The sequence below is a fragment of the Pezoporus occidentalis genome, unplaced genomic scaffold (assembly GCF_034315485.1).
Source record: "Pezoporus occidentalis ecotype Australia unplaced genomic scaffold, CSIRO_AGI_Poc_V1 ctg213, whole genome shotgun sequence".
Lineage (NCBI taxonomy): Eukaryota > Metazoa > Chordata > Aves > Psittaciformes > Psittacidae > Pezoporus > Pezoporus occidentalis.
The window spans coordinates 2,210,387-2,220,766 of NW_026913997.1; the positions used below are offsets into that span (position 1 = coordinate 2,210,387).

Genomic DNA, 10,380 nt, shown 5'->3' on the forward strand with positions numbered 1-10,380 from the left:
GCATAATCTGTAGTGTTTATTCCTGTCCTTATTAAGAGCATTAGAAATTAAGATAACAGAGTTTGCATTCTGCTCTAAAGAAACAGCATTATCGATTCATCAACAATTGATGAATAATTTCAACCTTTTTAAGTCACTGAGTAGTTAACTTTGAACAGCTTCTTTTCAGAGGAAAGGGTCTGTGTACCTAACCTTGGGGAAGATAAAAAAAAAAATGAATTATCCCGATACCAATGCAAACGACACTTCACAATTACATAGGCACAGCATGCAAAATGCCGAGCTCCCCAGAGACAGGTGCTGAATGGAACCAAGCGACCTTCTCGTTCAAGAAGCAGCCGTCAAGAGAATTCTTAACTTCCACTTACCTTTCAGTGCAATCTCAGGACGTCTCCCCGCTTCTCCTACGGAAACAAAGAGCGATGCTCTTTTAAAATGTATCCACTGGAAAACGGGAGCTTGCTCCTGATGCCAGAGCTTGCGAGCACCTCCGATTTCCCTAAAACTTCTTGCTCTGACGAGGGGCACCCTGAGGGCCGACGGGCAGGCAGGAAGGCAGCGGGAGGGTACTGCCCCAGCCCCCAAGGCCGTTCCGCCGCCCTCCCGTGTCAGGGCCGGGGGCGAGCGGGCCCGGGGCTTACATAACCGCCGGGCGCGGGTATGCTCCCCCCGCCGCCTGAGGGGAGAGGGAGGGGAAAGGGGAGGCCGAGCGCGGCGCCCCGGCGAGTGGCGACAGCAGGAGATGGGGGCGGGGGGAAACGGCGGCTGGCGCCCCCGCACGCACAGACCCCGCGGGCTTCCGTCCCTGCTTGCGCAGCCGGTAGCGACCGGCGGGCAGCGGCAAACGAAGAGCAAGCAAGGTAGAGGGGAGCGCTGGCGCTGGCCCAGGCCCCGCGCCCGCCGTCAACGCCACCACACTACCCCCCACGGCTTCGGTACCAAACCCCTCACCCTCTTCTTCTCTTTCTTCTTCTTCTCCTCCTCCTCCGCTGCCGCCACCACCTCCAGCCACTGCCAACCCCGCAACTCAACAATGCACCCGCCCATTGGGCCGCTCCCGCCCCCAACAAACCCCGCAGTGATTGGCCGCTCTCTCCTCCATGCCTGTCTCCGTCCCCCTCTCGCCCAGGTCTTGGGCAGCGCTCTTGTGCGGGACCTGCCTCGTTGAGCCGCGACGGGAGCGCTGCCAGCAGCAGAGGGGAAAGCAACAGCTTCGCTGCCTTCACCAGGACACAGGAGGAAGCGGAACGGAACCTGCCCGGAACCCTCGTGGCTGGCTACACTTCCTGTAGCGGCGGTCCTCCCTCCGACTTCCGCTTCCGGGTGACGGCTGCGTTCTGAAGGAGGGTCACACAGCGGACAGGTACCCAGGGCCCGCCGGTGAGAGGGGCAGGGGGCCGGCTCGGGCGCCTTCTGGGATCTGCCCGCGCCCTGACCTCCTCGAGAGTGTGTGCGTGTGCGGAGAGGGGAGTGGAGGGACTGATGGCGGCGATGTCTGCCCGGCTCGGGCTATGCGCCTGAGCCAGACCGGCTTCGCGCAGCCGCCGTGGCCCTTCCCCGGGCGCCGTTAGACGGGCCGTCCGGGCTACCAGGCCTCCTCGCTGGCATCCTGCGCGCCCGCCCCATCCCGGGGCGCCCTTTCGGCCCTGGTGGTGGTGGCAAGGGGTGCCCGGCCCGTGCTGCAGTGCAGCCTGTGCCAGCTGGTGCGCATGGGCGCAGCTCCCCCCTGCCGTGTGGAAAGGGGCCTTCTGGCGTTTAATGCGGTGGGAGCTTCTGGGGGGATGTCTGCATTAGGGCTCGTCTTCAGGTTTCCTTCTGCAAGAGAATCCTCGGTGTTTGTCTCCATCGATTGGTGTCTTAAAGAGTTACAAGCTTTAAAGCTGTGTTCTCTGCACCATTACATTACAATCAATTCTTGGAAAAAAATAAGGATATTGAATCTGCTACCAAGTATGTATTAAAATGGCAAAGAAACCGACTCAAAGAGTCTCAGGTGCTTTGTGAAAATAAAGACTTAAAAGCCGTTATTTTCCTACAGTCCTTCATGATCACACTGAAAATGTTTTCCTTCCCATCTGCCTTTATCACATTTTAATAAGAACCTTAATATTTTCATAGTTCTCTCAAAGGTATACCTAAATAAAGCATGTACTTCCCAGCCTCATGAAATGCCTGGTAAGGTGCATCTCCTTGCCCTTCATTGCCACGGATGTTTGACTAAATTGGTGGCAACTTAACAGGAGCTGAGGAGCCAAGTCTTCTGTTTTTCATATGTTTTTCTTCAGAGCTTGGTGATCATAGCTCTGCCATACCCAAAGTGGATATTTCCAAACTGAATTCTGAGCTTTCTGATGTACTCTAGAAAGTCTGCAACTTGATGGGCCCCAGTGTTGCTAAAAAGCAGTCACAGACACTGGAAACAGTAATTTTTCTGACACTTTTCTGGCAAGGACAATTTACAGATCTGCTTCATAAATGTAATGGTGGTGGTGACTTACAACACAGTAATATTGAAGTCTGCACAGTTTGCTTTATTGTGCTTAATCATGAACTTCTGAAATGCAGAACAAAGTCTCTTAGCTCTCTGTTTTACACTGCACTGTGTACAGTGCAGAAGATGCTTTGTATGCAGTGTGAGTTGCTTTGGAATACTTCTTGTAACCTCCCTGGTTTTCCTGTACAGTGTATTGTTCTTTACAGGTGTGTGAAAGTAATCTGATATTGTCTGAGAAATAAAAAAATGTTTTCTTGTAGGTATGGGGCATGGAAATGAACATGGCCATGGCCATGGCCATGGCCACAGCAAAATTGAACTCCCTGACTACAGGCAATGGAAGATAGAGGGTACTCCACTAGAGAAGGTCCAGGAACAGCTAGCTAAGCGGGGTCTTAGGGATCCATGGGCTCGGTAAGTGCAAGAGCCTCTGAATTTTAATGTCATGTTGTAGTATCAACTGGACTGGGTCAGTACAGATTATTCTTTACTAAAAATACTGAAAATGTGTCTAGAATACATTAGTCAGCACTTCAGTTTTTATTTACTTTGTTGCATGGAGGTCACACCTTGCATCACCTTTACCAGCCTCATTTTGCAAGGCACCCTTGCACTTTGTGATCTTTCATGATGATACAGGCACGATGACCTCCTCCACTAAAACATGTAAGTAGTATTCGGTCTTGCACACATGAGTAAGTCTGTACCTTTTCAGCAAAGAAGTTGTGTGCTCAGATCTTGTTGAAGTTGATGTAATGTACGTTGCCTGTATTTCCGTGGGAGTGCAAGCAGTGTTAGTTTTCATTCTTTTCCTCCTTTGCTTCAGGCAAAATTGTTGTGGGCTTATTCACATTTTTTAAAAAATGAACAGTTTAACATCATATATCTAGTGTAAATTAACCTGACTTTTAGTGCATAGACCTCCAAGTTCACAAAGTGGTGCAAAACGGCAAAATGGAAAAGAGCTTGTGTAATATTTGTTGCCCCTCCTAGATAAAAAAATTAATTAATGCTTCTCTGGTAAAAGAAGGGGATTGAGCCAATTACATGAAGAGCTGAAATAAGGAACAAAGTCAAACTCTCAAAGCATGAGATGATTCCTCCTGAACTTTTCAAATTCTATGTAAAGTAATATTCCAGTTCCATAGGACAAGTATTGTGCCAATCTTCCTTAATGAAGGAGAAATTAAAGTATGAAGTTATTTACTTCAGTAATCTAGAAGACTGCATTACTAGTATCTTGCACGAGAAGTCTTGAAAATATAACCCTCTCTAGGGCTCCCTTTTTTGGTATATTAAATCCTTTTTAACAGGGGATCAGCTTTCCACCTTTGTAGCAAACGCACATTAATGGACATATTCAATACAGAATAAACTGTGTGAAAGATGTCATATTTGGAAATACTAAGCCTGTAGTACCCTGTATTAGCATCTAGAAGATACTTTCCATGCCAAAAAGCCTTCATCCCAAGTCACAGAAGCCACTTGCACAAGGGGTTATTTATGAATATAAGTATTTGAACCTTGTTTAAAAAAAATCTGTATCTTCTCCTGAAATGATGGTTCTGACTTTATTGCTTGGTTTTGTGCAAATGTTTTTTTTTCCTTTTCTTAAGGACTTTTCACTCCTTAAGAGAGACAAACTGTTTATAGATTACACTGGTTGTGCTACACATAAATACTTAATCAGTTATAATAGTGACCAACATTTCAGTAACTATAGGTTGAAAACAGTAAGGCAAAACAGTGTAAGGTTCAAATATTTTGTAGTTTAGTAGTCAAATACACTTTTTCCTTTTTTTTTTTTGTTTTAAATTTTAGTAGGCTTTTCAGATGCCAACATAGTTCAGTGTTGTATTGTAAAACAGAAAGTGCCTTCCGATTACGATGTTTTCTATGACTGGAAAAAATAGTCCCTTTTAAGATTTAACTATGCTAGATACCATCTAGTACAACAACTAACCTTTGCAGTCATTCCATCCCATACCTGTGCTAGCAGGTTCTGATTTTGTTTCAAGCAAGAATAAAAAAGAGAAGAGAATTAGGGGGAGCTTACTACAATTATGTTGTTTGCTGGCATTGCTTGTGTCTCAAATTACATGGATAAAGGGTTATAGTTAATAATATGTATTTTACATGTGGTGACTCCTGTTACTTAAATGATATTTCAGTGATAGAAATGGTACAGTCTCAATGTGTATCTAGTTGAAACACCTTCATTTTTTTTAAATTTTTTTTTCCCGGAACAAAGATATTCTTGTTAATGTTTATCACAATGGCTCCACTGATCTTACTCTTTTGATTTTATTTTTCTTTTAGTAATGAAGCCTGGAGATACATGGGTGGCTTTGCAAAACCTGTCACCTTAACAGAAGTCTTTACTAGGGGACTTAAGTGGGGATTTGCAGCCTTCGTCATCGCTCTTGGTATTGAATATACTCTGTTTCCTCCAAAGAAGAATGGGGGCCATCACTGAAGATCAAGTATGACAACTTAATTAGTTGAAACATGTATAAGCATGCGTCTCACTCTGTACTTATGCATATTAAAGACTATCACAGCCAAAAACATTTTTCTTTGCTTTTATTATATTTTTGTGGAAGGATCAAAAAACATTGCTGGAGCAATTTACCTGACTTCAGTCAGGGGAAAAAAGCCCAAGACATACATACGCTTTTGGATTTTCTGTACCATCCTTTAAAGCACAGAGCAAACTATCAGGACAGCTCTTCTAAGCCCTGCCAATGTTCTATTAAATGAAATTGAGAAGCATGTTGTTATTAAGAGAAAAAACTGTACTGTATTAATTACAGGTTTAATAATGTTTATTTCCTAGTAAGTGGTAATGAATGAGTTGTCATTTCTTAGAAGTTGTTACTGTCGTGGTTTAAGTCCAGCCACACAGTCTCTCTCTCACTCCCCCCTTCCTCCCCACCCCACTCCTGGAGGGATGGGGAGGAGAATCGAAAGAATGTAACTCCCACAGGTTCAGTCAGGAACAGTCCAGTAACTAACGTACAGCACAAACCACTGCTGCTACCACCAATAATGATAAGGGAAATAACAAGGGAAGAGAATACAACCGCTCACCACCCGCTGACCGATACCCAACCCGACCCAAGCAGTGATCCAGCCCTTCTAGGTAACTGCCCCCAGTTTATATACTGGGCATGACATGCTGTGGTATGGAATACCTCTTTGGCTAGTTTGGGTCAGGTGTCCTGTCTCTGCTTCCTCCTGGCTTCCCCTCCTCCCTGGCAGAACGTGAGACTCAGAAAGTCCTTGGTCAGACTAAACATTACTTAGCAACAACTAAAAACATTGGTGTTATCAGTGCTGTTCCCAGGCCAAAAGTCAAAAACAGAGCACTGTACCAGCTACTAAGGAGAAAAATGACTGCTGCTGCTGCTGAACCCATGACAGTTACTATTAACTCCTGTGCCTCTAAGTAAAAAGAACCATTACCTTTATGCTATATGAAAATACTAAAGCTTATACTTAATCCTGTTGAAGAATTGGCAGACACTATGCATCAAAATAATCCGCTATATAATATCCAAAAATTATATTGCTACCTCAATGCCACATTCACAAAACAGAGTGGAACGTAGTCAGTAATTTGTTTCACATTTCTTTTTTTTTTTTCCTTAAATTATCTAGCAGCTTTTGGAGTACTTTAAAAATGCCTGGAATGGGGACTATAGTAGAAAAGGGCCTGTTTACAGTGTATGTCCTCTGCAGCACTACGAATTAGAATTGGCTAAATATCATATTGTAAATGTTGTTATGCCATTACTAACATAAGCTAAGCAGGGTGTACTATGTATTTTTTTCAATCCCAACAGCAGGCTATCAGTGTCACTAAACAGAAAAGCAAAATTAGACAAACAAGTGAGAAACTAAATGCCACTACTCAATTACATAGTGTACTTCCATGGTGAAGAAACTGTAAAGTTACGTCACAAATTGCAGGTTTACATACGATTTGAAAGTCCTACCAAACATAGCTACAGTGTGGGGGGTGGGGTGGGTTAATATATAAAATCTTGCTCAGGAAGGCTGTGTGTGAATACATAACAGGGCTTTATTTTTAGAGCCAATCATCAACATCTGTTACTGTGGGAGTGCAACTGCCCTGTTCAGTGGAATTGGTCGCATCTGACATTGCTCAAGGCACTGTTCATAGGGCAAACTTTTCTTGCCTAATTCTTTCTCAAGAATCCCTATCCAGTTGCATTATTGAATGAAAAAAAAAAAAAAATCAAGAATCTACGGGGTAAGGTCCATTGCACAAAATATTTGTCCCTTAGGCAGTCCCACCCAGGATACACGTTTTCAAAGGCTGGCATTCACTGCTTGTTTTCTGTCTGAGCCCAAGCCTAAACAACTTAAGGTAACTGAATTTTAGATAGCTGTTCAGAAAAACAGATGTGGAGGATTTGTGCTGCTTACTTCAGCTGCTCTTTATAATTTGAATTTGGTGTGCAGTACTTGCATGCTGACTAGCTGCTCCCACACCCCAACTCTGTTTCAGCTGTTGCAGAAGCTTAAGACTTAAAAAAAAAAAAAAAAAATAGAAAACCTTTAAGCTGTAGTTGCTCCCATTTAGTTTCTTGTTAGGAAAGTTTGCTTTCATGTTCTTCTTTATGAATACTTTTCATTGGATTTTGTTTGTTTGTTCTACATCACATTCTTCAAGCTGCTGTAAGTTCCTATGGAATTAGTCTGTCTAAATAGTGCAAGCCTGCCACTTCACCGATGTAGCAGACAGTTCAGACACTAGCTGAAGAGATATTCATTATTGTGTTTTCAAGCACTAGATGAACACAGATACGAAGTTACTGTAATCGTATTTTCAGCTTACAGAACATTAGCATGTTGCTTAGCTTATTGAGACCAGTTTGGCTGCTGTGTAAACTAACGCATTCCTCAATAATTTTTGAAAACAAGATCATTCTATCAAGACTACTGTATATTAAGAAAGTTAAGACGATCAAAGTCTTACATCTTCTAATTTCAGCTGCAGTTTCCAGAAAATTTACATGTAAGCAAAAAAACTCAATTTAATTTCCACAGATGCTCTGCTTTAAAGATTTTTCTTGTGTAAGGAAGATCATAAAAATAAGCCTTACCAGCATTCTATGTAAGCAAATATATTGGGCATATTCACAGTTAAACAGATCAGTTTAGGTAAAATTTATGAATTTATTAATGAAGGTGGTTATCATTCACTGGTTTAGTAGCCAAATGGCAAACACTGCTCTAAGCAACTGACTTTATTTATGATAAATATATTTTGCCAATATTGAATATAAATATGTCTCATTATACATAAAATACCTGTGAAGTAAAATTTATGATAAATATATTTATCATTTATGATAAATATATTTTGCCAATATTGTAGAATATAAATATGTCTCATTATTATACATAAAATACCTGTGAAGTAAAATTTTTTCAATATTTTAACACTAATCCTGCCTGGGGATGGAGTATTTCCTGTGTATTAAAATAATAGTACCAAATCTGTCTTCACTGTAACCATAGCAATTACTATCTTTACATTAGAACAGCCTTTCTACCAGCACAGATATTTTATAGTGCAAAAAACAGGGTCACAAACAGCAGTAGAACCTGCAGGTGAGGAACATACATGACTGTAACACCACAATCAGCAAGTTCTTTCTGTATCTTAAGTTCTGAAAACCAGAACTGATGATGCTTCATTTTCTGAAATGCAGGTAGAAATCCCATCTCCATCGGTAGTCAAAGACCTGTTTCTGTTCACCTGCAAAGATACTTGTGATTTATCTATTGGTTTTGCTAATGCTACCTTTAATACTTACATCATTAGCATAATCTTCCAAATTTGTATATTACAGAGAAGTAGCAAAATACAGTACTGACTACATTGCAGTATAAATTGGATGTCTCTGGAATTCCTATTTCAGGGCTTAACCATTCTCATCATGAGAGGCAGTTGCAGTTAAAACAGCAAACTGTAACTGTGTGCATTCGATATTAATCTGCCTTTAAATCTCTCCTGAAAACCTTCCTACAAAAATCTTTGTTGAGCTCTAAAACTACAAGCTTCTACCCCACAATTACATCTTTCCCAGATCAGTATTTATTAGCTAAGGCTATTTACATCAATGCAAGTGCATTTTCTACATGCAGCTAAGAGTGTATGCCTCAAGGGGTTTTACACGGAACATCCTCAGACTCATGCTTGTCTTCCAATTAAGTTTACTGATTTCATCTTGGGTATGAAAACATGTATGGGTAGGACATGTATGACAGGGAACTGATTTTACAGGTGCTCTATACATTCTTTATTCTCATTTGTAAGCCAAATGGAAATCTGAAATCTGGATGTTAGATAATCCTTTTACCATTGTTCCAATGGAAAAGAAAAACCCTTTACAACAGCCTCTTCCCTTAGTGACAGCCTTTTAGTAATAATGAAAGTAACACCAACACATAACAAGAAAAACTAGTGACACCATTTATATACACACATGGAATGCACTCACCCTGACCCTACCAACTCTGATTTTGAAATATACAGCATAAAAGTTCGTATTTTAAGAGGCATTATTAAAATGTTTTGTTCTATATAACTAGGAGAATCTATAAAATTAAATAGATCAAACCTATTATGAAGGCATATCACAACTGACATGTCCAAAACAGAGATTTATAAGCAACGCTCTCTAAATTGAAACATATAGCACCGTCTCTTCCCAATCACATCTAACTTTACTGGTATGCTGTATGTTTTACATTATATTTGTTTACAGTTTCAGTTTACATGAGAACTTACAGATGAAGCCAAGGTAGTACTTCAGCTTTGAAACAGTGGAACAATGAAAAAGCTTGTATACAATTCATAAACCCTGCCTATAAATATGAAAATCATGAAAACTGTGTAATAGGCATATAAGATTTTAATAAATTAAGGAGTAAGTGAAAAAGTAAATGAGAGTATACTGATCGCTTAAGGAGTGGCTGTGTTAAATTGCTACATCATTCACTCAACCATTTATTCAGGTTGCCCAAAGAAGTGATAAATGCTCCATCCCTGGCAGTGCTCTAGGCCAGACTGGACAGAGCACTGGGTGACGTGGTCTAGCGTGAGGTGTCCCTGCCCATGGCAGGGGGCTGGAACTGGTTGATCTTGAGGTCCTTTCCAACCCAAACCATTCTATGATTTTGGGGAAAAAACAAAACTAACCAACAACCAACCAAAAAAAAAATCTTCCATAAGCCTGCAACTATACCATCTGCTTCTATTAGACTTTACAAGTCTTCAATATGTTTGTATAAAATAGATCCAAGGAGGAAGTGTACATACTGATTCACAGTAGGTTTCTAAATGAATCATCACCTATCCAATGCTACACCTTAATAGCAAGGATAGTGCAATGCCCTTAAATGACTAATATTAAAGTGAGAGCCTGACCACACAATTTCAGTAAGAATTCAGCTTTTTTTCTTTCTCAGAACAAAAAGTGATCAAATCCTAGTGTAGGTGATTACTTTCTGCCCATTTTCCCTGCAGTTCCAAGGACAGAGTTTGCACAAGTGTGCAATCCCACAGTACACTGCTGTATTTTTAGCAGCACCAAAAAAAAAAAAAAAAAAGTACTGCTTTATAAATGCTTTCAAATCCACTGAGGTGAAAGTTATCTATTATGAGTCTAATTTCACCTCATAGGGACGTGAATTTTGTCCGTTTCAGCAGATAAAATGGCCCACAAGTTCAGATTTTAAGCCTCTAAGAGAGCAACTCCAGTCACAGTACTAGCATACCAGACTAAGTCACTTCATGCAAATTGCTGGTTTATACCAAGGGGCATCACAACACCCAGTTTACAGGGATA

The 10,380-nt window shown here is 41.3% G+C and overlaps 1 protein-coding gene and 1 long non-coding RNA gene across 3 annotated transcripts; one reads left to right on the plus strand and one right to left on the minus strand.

Moving 5' to 3' along the window:
* Nucleotides 1-1,151: 1,151 nt before the first annotated feature.
* On the plus strand, nt 1,152-5,062 carry NDUFB3 (NADH:ubiquinone oxidoreductase subunit B3). 2 transcript variants are annotated; one of them, XM_062619722.1, is made up of 3 exons: nt 1,152-1,380; nt 2,755-2,908; nt 4,814-5,062. In XM_062619722.1, the coding sequence occupies exons 2-3, from the start codon at nt 2,757-2,759 to the stop codon at nt 4,968-4,970; spliced, it is 309 nt and encodes a 102-aa protein (XP_062475706.1). In that variant the 5' UTR covers nt 1,152-1,380; nt 2,755-2,756; the 3' UTR covers nt 4,971-5,062. The 2 variants fall into 2 exon arrangements, with proteins under 2 accessions (XP_062475706.1, XP_062475707.1); XM_062619723.1 differs by having other exon boundaries at nt 1,152-1,363.
* Nucleotides 5,063-6,683: 1,621 nt separating this feature from the next.
* Nucleotides 6,684-10,003, minus strand: LOC134164205 (uncharacterized). The gene is made up of 2 exons (XR_009965047.1): nt 8,151-10,003; nt 6,684-7,047 (listed from the first exon to the last, which is right to left on the minus strand). It is a non-coding gene; the product is annotated as an uncharacterized LOC134164205 (long non-coding RNA).
* Nucleotides 10,004-10,380: the final 377 nt, after the last annotated feature.